Source organism: Microtus pennsylvanicus, chromosome 5 (assembly GCF_037038515.1).
Source record: "Microtus pennsylvanicus isolate mMicPen1 chromosome 5, mMicPen1.hap1, whole genome shotgun sequence".
Classification (NCBI taxonomy): Eukaryota; Metazoa; Chordata; class Mammalia; order Rodentia; family Cricetidae; genus Microtus; species Microtus pennsylvanicus.
In genome coordinates, this window is record NC_134583.1 from 44,437,004 (window position 1) to 44,453,907 (window position 16,904).

The 16,904-nt window shown below is 37.1% G+C and overlaps 1 protein-coding gene across 1 annotated transcript; it reads left to right on the top strand.

Annotated features, from left to right (window-relative positions):
- Positions 1-9,321: 9,321 nt before the first annotated feature.
- On the top strand, positions 9,322-10,281 carry LOC142850796 (olfactory receptor 51G2-like). The gene has a single exon (XM_075974705.1). The coding sequence runs from the start codon at positions 9,322-9,324 to the stop codon at positions 10,279-10,281; it is 960 nt and encodes a 319-aa protein (XP_075830820.1).
- Positions 10,282-16,904: the final 6,623 nt, after the last annotated feature.

Sequence of the window (16,904 nt, forward strand, 5' to 3'; positions counted from 1 at the left end):
GGTGGCACTGTCCAGAGCATGGGGATGAAGTCCTCCTCATACAGTCTCCATGTTTTGCTAAGGCGGTTACAAAACAAGCAAACTAACAAAAATGAATGAGAAGTGTATTTATTAGAAATCGAGTGAAAAATCTCATAATTTGAAGAAATATTAAACTTATTTGACAATATATGATAAAACAAATTTCAATAATATTTTATATTCAGAATTCATTTTAATTCTCAGAAAAATCTGGTTTATAAATTGAATAAGTTTGATTTTATATGTATATTTTTCTTTCTTAATATCATACTTAAATCTTTATCTCTCTTCCTCTTTGTCTCTCTCTCTTTCGTGCTTGTGTGTGTGTGTTCTTTAAAACTCAGGATTTGTGTTCCCCAATCTGTGCCTTGGATCCTTATTTGACAATACTGTTATAGAATTTATTCCCAAGAGATATTTTCTACCTTCAAATGTGAAGGGTTTTCTGCAAGCTATATTTTCTAAAATTTGAAAATTAGCAAGAATTTACAAACTCATTCTCTGTTTTCTTAAGTAAAATTTCTCAGCTCATATGCTCCATTATTTTACACTTTAATTTCAAGAAACGTAGTTTCTGTTTCAACATATTCCCTATATGCCCAGTCCTTCTTTACCTCCGTTATACTTAACATAGTTGGCATAAAATGATAATTGTATACTTCTCTTGATGTTTGTATGTTTGTGTGATATTTGTTACCATTTTCAGACAAATTGAGGAAAGAGAATAATGCCTAGATCCTTCTAAAATGGAAATAAAATCACCTTAGAATGCTCACTTATGCTAATGCTTTGCTGAAACTGCCATGCAAAGTAAATTCCGATTTTCAGCTTGCAGGTACTGAATAAGAGCTTAGAATCTTGGTCTGAACCTCAAGACTTCAGCTATATGTCGGTGTATAGAGTCTATTTGCTTTCATTGTGTTAAACTTAACTTTTCTTGTCACATATTAAATTCAAAATCATGTAGCACAAAATGTTGCAATGCCTATTAAAGCATACTCTTGTCTTCCAGACTTCATGACGGATGTCAGTTTGGCGTAGGTGAAGTGCTGAAAAAAGAGACACAAGTGAATGCTTTTCTTTCTAAACTGCAATTCAGGATAATTCTTTATGGCCCAGCAGTGTTATTCTGGAATTCATTGCTCACTCTTTCTCATCTCTACACACTTCATAACTTGGAGCATGATTGACTGAATAGTTGTTTTTCAGGACAGAGTCTTATGCAACAACCTAAGATGCCCTCAAATTCTTTACAAAAACTTAAGATGGTTTTGAACTCTTGATCCTCCTGCTTCTACATTACAAGTGCTAGGATTGCAGAAGTGTGCTACCAGATCCAATACTAAAAACATATTTAAAAACATTTATTTACTAATTTAACATTTCCAAACTGACATGTAAGTGTATGAATTTATTATATATGTGAATACCCACAATATTTGATACATGTATGAAGTGGGAATTTAAGTCAATGCAATCATACAAACGATCACAAACATCCAAAATGTCCTTATGGTGAAGACGTTAAAAAGTTGTTAATTTACTTTTTAAAAAGGCAATTAAGGTAACTAAGAGAATCTAGCAGTTTGGGATGTTTTGAAACATTGTTTCCTGCTAGTTCTTGCTAATTGACCCTCTCAACAAAGGGACTTCTTTAACTACAGACCTCGATATAATAGATCATTTTTTAATGTTGATGAGGCCAAAACTAGTTATTCTCTGAATAAACTGTCTGTTACCATGAGCTGTCCTGGTGAAGCTGCCCAAATGCTATTATAATTCTTACCTGGGTTGTTAATCAGCATAGTTAGCTAGCAAGTAGCTATATTTACTGTATTTACAAAAAGCTAATCTTTTTAGCATGTATCTATGGTATTTATCCTTAACTTTAACACTGTTCTTCAAAAAATAAACATTACCATTTTGAGGATTGCATCATTCTATCCATGCAAATGCAAATGTAGCTTTCTTCCCATCTCTATTCTTATTTAACCATGTTAAGGACAGGTCTCCAGAGAGCCACCTTCTATAAGATACAGATTCAAAGCTTGTTCAGCTTACATCAGCATGGTTTAAAATTCTTTCTGGGCTTCATCTGATTAAGTGTGTTACTCAAAGAGCAATTAATGGTCCACTGAGACAAGGGTAATTTTCTGAAAGAAGCAGAACTAAATAAATTTTAGGAAGAGTAATTATTATGAATATCTTTCAAAGATAATTAATGAAGATATTTTCCAGATGTCTTCTGGATATTTTGATGTTTGAAATATTTTTGAATATATCAAGGCAACAGCAACAAAAAATAGTAGGAAATAAAATATTGTATTTATCCTTTGAGAGCTTATCTTTTGATAGGCTGTTGGTAGATGTGTAATGTTCTCTTTTGACTTTTTTTGTCTCTTAATCTTTTGTCTTTAATCCTTTGTTAAAGAAACAAGAATTATGGATAGAGTGCAACACATGTTGGATTTTAACAGCTAAAAATGGTGATTGTCAGGATCTGAATCCAGACAGGTCTGGTTTCAAATATACTCCATGCAATTATTGAATTACTCAAATTTAAAAAGGAGTATGTTTGTCAGAGCTCAGCTGCATACTTTCTTTTATAACGTACTTAGTTCTGTGGGTTATAACTAGCAGTATCCCAAATGATAAGCAGGTGCTGCTCAACCTGGCTCCAATTGCCAATCTTCACATCACTATCTTATTCCTAGATCACACTTGGTTTCTGGGACATTTGACAGTGTAAAATTTTGTATTGTCTTCTTGTTTGCTCTATGTTAGTGTTCTTCCTATTTCCTTCCCCATGTCATGTATATTCTATGTATTTTGAGATTAAAGACAGAAAGTCTCTGTTTAATAAAGTACTGATGTCAAGAACTAGAAGCAAAACTCAGGGAAAAGGGTGACTAACAGGAGAAGCTGTGGGAAGAGAGTCAGGTGTAACCCTCTATAGTAATACTGAAGGACAAGAGGCTGCTGTTTTTATCAAAGACTGTTCCAAAGCAGAATTGCTGCTATTGTTGCTCTTACCATATTTGACCTCCCAGTCATGATCCTTTGAATAAATCCATAGTATTATAAGTTCATCCTGCAGAGAAGGAGTCAATTCCACACAGAAAATGTTTGGTAATCTCAGAATAGTCATGCCTAGGTATTTCTTGACTGACAGGTTGTAATTGTTGTGTTTAAGATCCACAGTAGGATAAAACCATTTATGACTTTTCCTCCTAGTTACCTGATTAGCAACCCCATTTACTATGGAAGTTAGATGTTTCCCAGTTTAATCTCCCTCCACCGCCTATGACTATAATACACACTAGATTTTATATTTGTAAAACTGTGGATGTGGATTGGCCGTCAGTTATTATTGAGCCACCTGATAACTCTCAGGTGTAATTTTTAATTCTCTCATGCTTCCCCACCACCTATCCTGGTTTTGGAGGTAGTTTTGTTGTTGTTGTTGTTGTTGTTTTGTTTTTAGAGACAGGGGTTCTCTGTAGTTTTGAGCCTATCCTGGAGCTAGCTCTTGTTGAGCAGGCTGGCCTGCCTCTCTCTCCCGAGTGCTGGGATGAAAGGCATGCGTCACCACTGCCTGGCCTTTGGAAGTAGTTTTTAGTTTTTTCTTCATAACCTTTATGCTTTTTTGGGGATTTTTGGGTATGCTATCACATGGTCTTCCTATCCTCCCTCATTCCCTCTCCACTCTTAATATTCTCATGTACAGTCATACGGAGGATGCTTCTAATACAGCATCTTACACTGGAAGTCAAAACAACACTTGATGTGCTAGAAGCTGACATTAAGTAGGGCAAACTATAGAAAGATGGCCAGCAAAGCCCCTGGAATGAGAAAATGTTTCAGTTTAGAATTTAATCATATGTCGAATTATCTGTTAACACACTGAGACAGAATATTGCAGAATATGATTAAAAACTACATGAACAGTGCCTATGGGAGAAAATCTTATTAACTTTTGAGAAAGATGAAAGGATAAGACACAGTAAAGAGAAAACATTACAAGAAGACTAAGGAGAACAATCCATGTCATTTATGACCCTCCTATCCATTTAAAAACCCAAATTTTAATCCAAGTGTAGTGGAAAACCATTTTCCACATAAATTGTAATATATGTACAAAAAAGAATTTATGCAAATGTCAGAAGTTGATTCAAAGTTGATTCTATAGTTATTTTTCAAAGTCAGATTCAGATTACTTCTGGTTTCCTAGGGCAACAGTGAAAAACAGAACCCCAAAGCAAAAAAAATATAAGAAATATATTTTCTGTATTTAGTTGGTCAGTTGTTGTTGCTTCTGTTATGCTCAGCTATGATGGTCATCATGATGGTCAGTCATAGTGGTCACTTTAGTGGTCAATTGTAGGGTTCATTGTGTTGTTGAGTGATAGTAGCCACTGTTGTGGTCAGTGGTGTTCACTGTGATCATCAGCCATAGTGAGTGTGTCAATAAGAGGATCTCTGTTTCTTGAGTCTTTTCTTGAACACTTTTCACTCTGTTTGTCTTGTCTAACTTTGATGTGTTAGTTTTTGTTTTATCTTATTATATTATATTAACCCTTAGAAGCCTGATTATTTTCTAAATGAGAGACAGAAAGAGGGCTGAAGACGTAAGTCATAAACAATGCCACACCAGTTTGGAATTATGATTAATAGGGTGGTATTTACTTAAAGGGGAAAAAACTTACAGATCACTGTCAGCCCTCTGCGTAACCAGGAAGGAAGTCAAGTCACCGGCGGAGCAGGAAGTGAAGAGAGAGAGGAGAGGGAAGTGGCCGCTTTTTTAAAGGGAGAGAGACCACGCCCCAAGGGGCTGGTATCTCAGCAGCTATAGGCTGGAGGAGCGGGAGGACCTCCCGTAACAGAGGGCGCTTCAGATGGGAGGAGAGGTGGGGGACTTACTGGGAGAAGTAGAAGGAGGAGAATCTGTAATCGGGATATATTACATAAGCAAAAAAACCTATTTTCTATAAAACTGGAGAAAAAGTGGACAAAAGAAAAGAAAAAAGAACAACAATGAGAAAAGCTGATGAGAGTTTTTATCAGTTGTCAGTAGTGTATCTGTCAAGGCTGTCGGTCAGTAGTGTACCCGTCAATGGTGGTGGTTTAGGCAATCAGCCGGCATGCATTAAGAAATCAATATTGTTGACAATATATAGAGAACTTACTCTATGTGCTGGCTAGTTTTATGTCAACTTGGCACAAGTAGTCAAACTGATGATTATCTTAAATATCACCATAGAACCTTCGTTCAACAACAGATGGGGAACAGAGGCAGTGACCCACATTGGAGCACTGGACTGAGCTCCCAAGGTCCAGTGGAAGAGTGGAGGGAGTGAGAGCATGAGCAAGGAAGTCAAGACCATGAGGGGGTCAGCCACTGAGACAGTTTGCTTGAGCTAATGGGAGCTCACCAATGCCAACTGGATTGGGAGTGAATGAGCATGGGAACAACTAAGTCCCTCTGAAGGGGGTTGACAGCTGGGGCAGACTGAGGGCCACTGATAGTGACACTGGGATGTGTCTCTACTGTATATAATGGCTTCATGGGATCCTATTCTTTTTTGGATATAAACCTTGTTCAACTTAGACATAGCAGGGAAGGCACTGAACTTTCCACAGGGTGGAATACATGGCACTCCATTAGGTTTGGAGGGGTGGGGGGAGGGCCTATGGAGGGAGAGGGAGGGGACTGGGAGGAGGAGAGGGAGTGTAAATTTGGGTTGCTTTTTTTTTAAGTAATAAGAAAAAAAGGGTTGTCTGAGAAGAGGGAACCTCAACCTCAATTAAAAACAAAACAAAAATGCATCCAAAAGATCTAGCTGCAAGAAAGCCTGTAGGGTATTTTTAAAATTAGTGATTGATATGAGAAGGCTGGGATTATTATGGGTGGTCCTAGGCTCAACAAGAGATCAGACTGAGTAAGCTAGGAAGGCCAGTCCAGTAAGCAGTACTTCTTCATAGCCTCTGCTCCAACTCCTGTCACCCGGTTCCTGCCCTGTTTGAGTGCCTGCTCTGATTTCCTTCCATGATGAACAGAGATGAGGAAGCATAAAACTAACAAACCTTTCCCTTCCCAAGTTATTTTGGTCATGGTGTTCCATTAGAGCAATACGTTCTCTAGTATCCTTGTAGTAATAGGGGGGCGGCGGGGCTGCGACCCCAAAAACCCCAGCCGCCTGCTCGGCTAGCTTATGCCCCGAAATGATTACACAGACACTGTATTCATTTCATCACTGCTCTGGCCCATTTCTACCTAGCCTCTTCTAGGCTAACTCTCTCTCCTGGACTAGCCCATTTCTTATCATCTGTGTAGCACCGGTCTTACCGGGAAGATTCTAGCCTAAGTCCATCCTGGGTCGGAGCTTCATAGCGTGCGTCTTCCCTGGAGCAGGTAGCATGGCGTCTCTCTTGCGTCTGCTCCGGAGAGGAGAGCTGTCGAGTCTGAGCTCACTTCCTCTTCCTCCCGGCATTCTGTTCTGTTTACTCCACCCACCTAAGGGTGGGCCTATCCAATGGGCCTAGCAGTTTCTTTATTGCTTAGCCAATGAAATCAACAGATTGATATATGACACTCCCACATCATATCCTTACATATTCTGGAAGCAGGCAAATATTTGATTTCATGTAGTTTCATAAAATTTCCTCCAGATACTGAGGCATACTGAGAAATTCCAAAGCTCACTCCTAAGAGACAGCAAAGTACTTCTGTCTGGGGGTAGTGGACAAAGGCCTTTAGGAAGTGGCATGAAAGGAAATGTTGACCCTGAGGTAGCCACAGCCTCTCTTGCATTTGTCTTGGGGCCTCATGTCTCCTAGGACTGTAGGGAGATTTATAAATTAATCCCACTTGTTTGTTGAGTTGAACTGCCACTCACAATGAGGGGAATTTTTGTACCTAGTATGAGAGATCAGGGAAATATTTAGGTGAATGAAAATGGAAATACATGGTTGAGAAGTTGAGAAGCGGAGTAGTTTAGATATTTATCAGAAGTAGAAGGTAAAAGTCTAAGAAGCTGTTTTAAGGTAAGTTTATTATTATTATTCAGTTAAGGACATTATTATGTATAAAATATCATAGATATTCATGTTTGTGCTAAAAACTTCCAATTAGCCTCGAGCGTTTCAAACTGACAAGGCTTGTAGAAGATGCCCAAACTGATGTGGCTCTCGGTCTTTGTTAATGGATTTGCTGCTTATAGGAGCCAAAGAGACACTTTCAAACTGAACAGATAAGGAACTGCAGCTTATGAACTAATCCTAGGGACAGACGGCAAGTCTGTGAGGACTGATTTGAAATCACAGATCTTAAGCAGCAGAAAGTGGACAGTGAAAAACGAGTCTTGTCACAGCCTAACAGAAGGACTAGCTGCTAGAGAGTAGACAAGATACATCACATATGTATATATTGGGGTAACCACAGAGTCTAGCAGAGATTTTCAGAGGCATAGCTTAGCAAGTCTCAAGGATTTCGATCTTTGTCTAGATGGATTTTTGTATTCCACTCTGGGCACTATTTTATCCACACTCAATAGAATGAAATTTGCCCTGATATCATAGTTATCAGTGAAAATTGACAATAGTAAACATTTAAAATGTTATTAATATATTAATGCTTAGCATTCACTGGATGTCGGTGAGACGAAATTGATAATTCTCACAGTACAGCTGCTCATTATTACTTTGGGAAAGGCCCATTCATGAGTGTTTTATATTAGGGTGCTGTGTGTCTTCTCTACTTTTAATTTCTGCAGTAATGAAAGACCTCTGATTTTTCATTTTCTCTGTTGTGCTCAGATGCAGCAGAAGCATAATTTTGTGATTACTATCTATAGTATTCATTTTAAATATTGTACTTACCTCCTTTCCTATTTTATTTATCCTCAGGTACAGCTGAGAATGCTTCTTTATAATAAACTGTATGGTCTGATAAATAGATTAATTCCTGATTTTCATACAGTATCTCCTTGGTTTCCAGTACAACCCCACTGAAGTGTCAGCTGATAAGGGATACAACTTTAGTATATACTGAAAAGTAATCGCTATAAATAATTAAAAAGAAAATCTACATTTCAACTATAATATAATTCATGCTAATATGGTATAGAACCAAAGAAATACTTTTAACTAAGAAGTGGCATCTCAATGATGAAAACAGTCAATTTTATTTTCTTTAAATATTATATTTTTCTCTTTGTTGTAAAGTTTGCTTTGAAAATTATATGTTACGTAAGTACATTTTACTACTTAATTAACTTTCAGAGGATCAATCCAATTTGCAGAGACTGTGACACTCTCACAGGTTTACATCAGACGAAATACCAGCAGGGATAAGAGGAGTGTACAAAAAGTCTCACCCCTAACCCAAACGCTGTTTGTAACTGACACCTGCTGGTAAGGGAAAACCAGTTTTATCCATTGTAGTGCTATTGCTTATATCAGCTACAGTCTAAGGCAGACCCCATGCCCAGGTGTGTTGATGAGCAAAAAACAGATTGTATGTTTATCTATTTTATTGTGTGTGGGGGTATGTGCATTTTGCTTTGTTTGTCTTATTGTTTATTTTTTATTGATTTTTTTTTAAAGAAAGAGAAAGGGAGGTGGGGAGGCTCTGGGAGGAGTTGGAGAAGAGAAAAAATAAGCAAAATAGATTACATAATTTTTTTAAAAAAAAGAAAAAACAAAGACTTACAGTTCAAAATCAAATCATGTTTGGAGTCTGATGTTTGAAGAGCAAGATTATGACATCAGTTACACAATAGAGAATAGTTGGGGGAGAATGAAGCCTGTGCTGGCCCAAACTGAATTGATTTCTCTAAAGATGTTCTAGTACTGAGCATGAAATCATCAAATTTAACAGCGTAGCAATTCAATTTAAGTCATCTAGAGAAATGGTGGTGTTAGACCTATCAATAGCATGTTTTTGGAAAGGTTTTGTTAGAAAGGGTGGTCTTAATTTGTGTTTATGTGTTGTATCAGGATGATGTCTTTAGAAGCTCATTCATGTTTAAAGGTGTTTGAATGATTCTGCAGAAATGAAGGACTTGGTGGGGAGAGAGAGAGTAGATACTTTAATTAACTGGCCATAACCATCAGTGATAGTGAGAAAGGGAAATAGGATTGGAATGGCTTAAGGAGTTATGAAAGGTAAACACTGAAGTCTCTTTCATTTTTCTTTGTCTTTTTCTCCTTTTCTTCTTAAAATGCAGACCTTGGCCTTGTCAAAGCCTTCCCCATTATATATTAACTGTAGAGCTGGATTGTACTCCAACAGTCAGCCCAATGGCAACCACAAACTCCAGCAGCCTCATATCCTCCACATTCTACCTCACAGGCATCCCTGGCTATGAGGAGTTTCACCACTGGATTTCCATCCCATTCTGTCTCCTCTACATTGTTGGGATAACAGGCAACTGTTCCATCTTGCATATCGTGAGGACAGACCCAAGGCTCCATGAGCCCATGTATTACTTCCTGGCCATGCTTTCTCTCACTGACATGGCCATGTCCCTGCCTGCCATGGTATCACTTTTCAGGGTGTTGTGGTCCATTTCCCGAGAGATCCAGTTCAATATCTGTGTGGTACAAATGTTTCTGATTCATACCTTTTCCTTCACTGAATCATCTGTGCTCCTGGCCATGGCCCTTGACCGGTATGTGGCCATCTGCCACCCTCTGCGATATGCTACCATTCTCACTCCAAAGCTCATTGCCAAGATTGGAGTTGCAGCCTTGCTTCGGAGTGCAATCCCACTCATTCCTCTCCTGGTTCGTCTAGCATTCATTCCCTTCTGTCGCTCCCATGTCCTTTCTCATTCTTATTGTCTGCACCAGGACATAATCCGACTTGCCTGTGCTGACGTCAGGTTTAATGTTATATATGGAATGGTTGTGATTACCATGCTGTGGGGCATGGATTCTTTGGGTATTTTAATAACTTATGTTTTTATCCTTCACTCAGTGTTAAGAATCGCATCCCGTGAGGGTAGGCTGAAAGCACTTAACACATGTGCATCCCACATCTGTGCTGTGCTCATCCTATATGTGCCCATGATAGGATTATCTATCGTCCATCGTTTTGCCAAGCATTCCTCTCCCTTTGTTCACATCTTCATGGCTCATATCTATTTAATGGTGCCACCAGTGCTTAACCCCATCATCTATAGTGTGAAGACCAAGCAGATCCGCCAAGGAATCCTCCATCTGATCTGTGCCCATAAAATTAATTCTTCTGCAATGTAATCATGTCATCAAGACAACAAGGTGTTAAAATAATGACTCAATGCCATGGTGAATTATCTATCCTAAGTATGTTGTACTCAGAGGTGACAAAACATCAAAGCAGAATTAACCACTCCAAATGTGCTCATGGTGACTCAAAGAACTAGGCATCCTTACATACTTTAAATACTTTAAAATCATCTTCAGTTATTAATGTATTAGAGAGATAGGATGCAAATCACTGTCCTCTGTCCTTGGCTGTTAATAACCTTAAGCTTCATATAAGTAACTTATCTACAAAGTTTGCCTTAAATTGGAAAAAAAAAGATTCTTTTTTGTCTTTTTGATATTTGATAATGTTTGGCATAGTACCTTACATGACCTTTTAATTTTTATTAATATTGTGCTTGAAATCTCATTATTTGTTCATATCTATAGATGGTAATAATTTGACCGAAATCATTTTGTTAATCTGTTTGATTTCTTTCTCTTGATTTTCTTTAAGGGATTTGTTGATTTATTCTAATTTTTTGTTTGCCTTTTCCTCCATTTCTTTGAGGAAATTTTTCATTTCCCCTTTAAGTGCCTCAAACATTCTCCTAAAGTTATTTTTTAGGTTATTTTCTTCTGCTCCAAGTATATTTGAATGTTCAAATCTTGCTGTTGTAGAGCCATTAATTGTTGTTGGTGTCATGTTCTCTTTGTGGTATTGAGTGTGTTCTTATCTTGTCTACCCATCATTTCCTCTGATTGGTGTAGTTCTGGCTGTGTCTCTGATGATTAATCTTCCAGTTGTGAGTGGATCTAAGGCTCATGGTGCAGTCAGGGCCACGGTTTCAGTCATCTGGAGGTCACTCTGTGTTCCCTGAGGTCGCTTGGTGCTCCTGGGTGTCCCTCTCCAATCCCAGAGATTGTTCCGACCTGCTCCTAAGAAGGTTGCTGGCTTGGGTATGCTCTGCTGAGGTTGCTGCCTTGGGCCTGCTCCAGCAGAGGTTGCTGGCTCAGGCCTGCGGTGGTGGAGGTCGCTGGCTCAGGCTTGTTCCTGTAAATGTCCCTGGTTTGGGCCTGCTCCCACAGAGGTTGCTCCCTTGTACTGCTCCTCTGGAGGTCGCTGACTTAATCTGAAAGTGTAATTTTAAAGTGTTTAAATTTAACTAAATTCAGCTTATGCTAGTAATGTTATTTTTTCAAAATAGTGTTTTTAAAGCAATTTTCATTGTAATTATTTTAAAGATCAAATATTATCATTTTTGAGATTAACAGTCCTTAAATTGTTTCTAATGAATGGTTCTTTGGTGAAATTGAATGTGCTGAAATAGAAGAGTAACAACAAGTATTCTCAAGTAAAGGATCCGATCTGGGGGAATGAGACATAGGTGTATAAAACAAAACAGAAAATAAAACATAAACTATCAAGGAGCAATAAGGAGACCATGGGTTCTTCAGGAATGAAGGGAATGACTGGATCTGAGATCCTAACTTCAAGTTTATGGGTTCCTTTCTATTGTTTTAAGTGAGACATCATTACAACACTTCTTTTTAAAAGATAACACCCAAATTACTTCTCTTTTACTCAATGACTTGTTTATTTCTTTGGGTTTATGCATTCAGTATTTAGGGCTGCTCTTACACCAAGGAAAGTCAAATTCTTGGACAACATCTAGTACAAGATATATGAAAACATATTGTCTTTCAGTAAGGCAGGGACAGTCAGAAGATATGAAAACATATTGTCTTTCAGCAAGGCAGGGACAGTCAGAAGATATGAAAATACATTGTCAGCAAGGCAGGGACAGTCAGAAGATATGAAAATACATTGTTTGTCAGCAAGGCAAGGACAATCTGAAGATATGAAGGACCTTCCCAGCTACTTCTGCATTTTTTAATACAGGCTGAACTAAATTTCTATTATATTCCACAATTTATGTATGATTATAAATTGGATTATTTCAAAGATAGAGAATTTAATTTTAACTAGTGATCAGATTTATGAGAGAATCTAGGAATAATTGGGGAGAAGAAAACATGATCAAAATATATTGTATGTAAAAAATTAAAAAGAGTTAAAACAAAATAAATATAACAACAACAGAGTCACCTACAGACAGTATCTGAAATTTCCTATTTTCTTCTTCCAAAAATTCTAAATAGTTAAACCATGTTTACATGCACTTGCATGTAAATGCTTTTTTACCAAGTATTCTTATTTAAAAAATGTTAAACTAGTAGAACATCCCCATTGTCTCAATGTGTGGGTGCACCCCTCGCGGTCCTGAGTTCCATGCTCGTGCTCTCTCTCTTTCTGCTCCTGATTTGGACCTTGAGATTTCAGTCCTGTGCTCCAATTTAGGTCTCTGTCTCTGTCTCCTTTCATCGCTTGCTGAAGGTTAATATTCAGGAGGATGCCTAAAAGCCTGGGATAAAACCGGACTCTCTGAACATAGTGGACAATGAGGACTACTGAGAACTCAAGAACAATGGCAATGGGTTTCTGATCCTACTGCACGCACTGGCTTTGTGGGAGCCTAGGCAGTTTGGATGCTCAACTTACTAGACCTGGATGGAGGTGGGGGTTCCTTGGACTTCCCACAGGACAGGGAACCCTGATTGCTTTTCGGGCTGGGGGGGAGACTTAATTGGGGGAGGGGGAGGGAAATGGGAGGCGGTGGCGGGGAAGAGACAGAAATCTTTAATAAATAAATAAATTAAAAAAAAAGTTAAACTAATGGATTTTTGTTATTGGCATCACATAATAATCTCTGGGAACATGACAAAATTATGCCTAAAATTCTTTAAAGTTATAATCTTTTCCACAAACCAAATAAAGAAAATCAGTATTGATATTGCTCCCTTCTAAAGCAACCACACCTCCCCGGAGAAGAATGAATATGCATACATTTTCTCTAATAAAAAATAGTGATGCTTAGGCAATGGTTAGTTACCATATAGCAACTTCTGCTTTGACCTACAGTATAAATTCAAGACTTGAAAACCAAAATAGGGACAATAAAGAAAACGTTAACCAAGGGAATTCTAAAAACAGAAAATATGAAAAGATGATCAGGAGCCACAAATGCAAGCATAAACAGCAGAATGGAGAGAATCTCAAGTGTTGAAGATACAATAGAGGAAATAGACTCATTGGTCAAAGAAAACATTAAATGTAACAAAAGCTTAACACAAAATATCCAGGAAATATGGGACACCATGAAAAGACCAAACTTAAAAATAATAGGTATAGAAGAAGAACTATAAGTCAAAAATCAAAGAAAATATATTCAACAAAATTATAGAAGAAATCTTTTCCAATCTAAAGAAATATATGTATAAAGATATGTATATGGAGATACAAGAAGCTTACAGAACACCAAATAGACTAGATAACAAAAAAGTCTCCTTGCCACATAATAATCAAACACTAAACATACAGAATAAGGAAAGAATATTAACGGCTGCAAAGGAAAAGGGCCTAGTAACATATAAAGGCAGACCTATTGGAATTACACCTGACTTTATATATATATAAAAATATAAAATATAAAACCCAAAAGTTCCTGGTCAAGCATTATGCAGACATTAATAGATCATGAATGCTAGCCCAGACTACTATACCCAACAAAACTTTCAACCATGATAAAAGGACAAATCAAGATATTCCATGACAGAACCAGATTTCACTAATACCTAGCCACACACCCAGCCCTATACAAAGTACTAGAAGGAAGACTTCTACCCAAGAAAGTCATCTACATCCACAAAAACACAGACAATAGTTGATCTCACAGAAGCAAATCCCAAAGAAGTGAAAAGCACACACAATAACATCACCACCAACAAAAACTAAAATAACAAGAATTAGCGATAACTGGTCATTAAAATCTCTTATTATAAATGGTCTCAACTCACATATGAAATTATACAGGCTATGAAAACAGAATCCATTCTTCTGCTGCATACAAGAAACACACCTCAACCTCAAAGACAGACATTGTCTTAGAGTAAGTGTTTGGGAAAAAATTTTCCAATCAAATAAACCTAAGAAAGAAGCTGGTTTAGTTATCCTAATATTGAGCAAAATAGGCGACAAACTGAAATCAATCAAAAGAGACAAAGAAGAATGTTTTATATTAGTCACAAGAAAAATCCATCAAGAGGAAATCTCAATACTGAATGTCTATGCTCCAAATTCAAGGGCACTCTCATATGTAAAAATACTACTAAAGCTTAAAACACATAAAACCACACACACTAATAGTGGGAAACTTCAAAACCCTACTCTCACCACTGGACAGGTCTTTTAGACAGAAAATTAACAGGGAACTAAGGGAACTAACAGATTTATGAATCAAATGGACTTAGCACACATCTATAGACCATTCCATCCAAGCATAAAAGAACATGCCTTCCTCTAAGCATCCTGTGCAACCTTCTCAAAAACTGACCACATATTAGGTAACAAATCAAACCTCCACAGATAAAAAAGAATTGAAACAACTTCATGTATCTTATTAGATAACCATGGCTTAAAGTTAGAATTCAACAGCAATACTAATTCCAGAAAGCTCACAAACACATGGAAATTAAACAATGCTTACCTGAATCATCAATGAGTCAAGAAAGAAATAAAGGAAGAAATTAAAGACTTCCTAAAATTCAATGAAAATGACCACATAACATACTCAAATTTATGGGACACAATGAAAGCAGCATTAAGAGGAAAGTTCATAGCATTAAATGTCTACATAAAGAAGTTGGAAATGTTCCACACTAGTGAGTTAATAGAACACCTGAAAACTCTAGAACAAAAAGATGCAAACATATCCAGAAGGAACAGATGGCAGGAAATTATCAAATTGAGAGCTAATACCAACACTCCTCAAACTGTTCCACACAACAGAAAGAGAAGGAAAAGAAACATTGCCAAACACTTTTTATTAAGCTACAGTTATTCAGATAACCAAACCACATAAAGACATTACTATGTATGAAAGAGAATTACAGATCAATCTCACTCATGAACATTCATGCAAAAATACTCAATAAAATACTGGTGAACCAAATCCAAGAACACATCAGAAAAATCATCCACCATGATAAAGTTGGTTTTATCCCAGAGATGCAGGAATGGTTCAACATACTAAATCTGTCAGCATAATCCACCATATAAACAAACTGAAAAGAAAACTACATGATCATCTCATTAGATGTTGATTGAGTTTTCTGTCCTGCCCAGTTCCTGCAGTAGTTAAGTCCCAAAGAAATCACACAGAGGTCCACCTTAACTATAAACTGATTGGCCCATTAGCTCAGGCTTCTTATTATCTCTTATAACTTATATTAGCCCATTATTCTTGTCTATGATAGCCACATGGCTTGGTAGCTTTTTTGGTGAGGCAGTTACATCTTGCTTGCTTTGTGGCTGGGTCAGGACAGCAGAACAAGCCTTCCTCTTCCCAGAATTCTCCTGTTCTCATTGACTTGCCTCTTTCCTGTCTGGTTGTCACGCCTATTCTTCCAGCCTGGCTACTGGTCAATAAGCATTTATTTAAAAATATAATTGACAAAATACAGACTATTGTCCCACAGCAATTAGATGCTTAAAAAGTCTTCAAAAATATACATAAAGGTCTTGGAGAGAGCAGGGATACAAGAAACATATCTAAACATAATAAAGTCAATATATAGCAAGCCAATAGCCAATATCAAACTAGATGGAGAAAAACTCAAAGCAATCCCACTGAAATCAGGAATAAGACAAAGTTGTCCTTTCTCTCCATATGTATTTATTATAATGCTTGAAGTTCTAGCTAGAGCCAAAAGACAACAAAAGGAGATCAAGAGGAAACAAATTGGAAAAGAAGAAGACAAACACTCACTATTTGCTAATGATATGATAGTTTACATAAGCAACCCCAAAAATTCTACCAAGGAAGTTCTACAACTCATATACACCTTCAGTAATGTAACAGAATACAAGATTAACTAAAAAAAAATCAGTATCCCTTCTTTACACAGATGATAAAGGGCCTTAGAATGAAATCAGAGAAACATCACTCTTCACAATAGCCACAAATAACATAAAATATCTTGGAATAATTCTAATAAAACAAGTGAAAGACATGTATGACAAGAACTTTAAATATTTGAAGAAACACCAAAAAAAGGACATACCTCCCATATTCTTGGGTAGGTAGAAATAGCATAGTAAAAATGACAATCTTACCAAGAGCAATCTACAGATTTAATGCAATGCTTATCAAAATTCCATAAAAATTCTTCGCATTCCTTGAAAAATAATTTTCAACATCCTGTGGAAAAGCAAAGAACCCAGGATAGCAAAAAACAATACTGTACAATAATGGAAAATCTGGAAGCATCACAATCCCTGACTTCAAACACTACTACAGAGCCACAGTACTGAAAACAGCCTGGTATTGGCATAAAATCAGATAGGAAGACTAATGAAATTGAATTGAAGACCCAGATGTCATCTATGAACACCTAACTTTTGACAAAGAAGCAAAAAATATAAAGTGTAAAAACAAAAGCATAATCAACAAATGGTGCTGGCATAACTGGATATTAATATGTAGAAAAATGAAAATAGATCCATATCTAACTGCCTTGTATGCATACACATACAA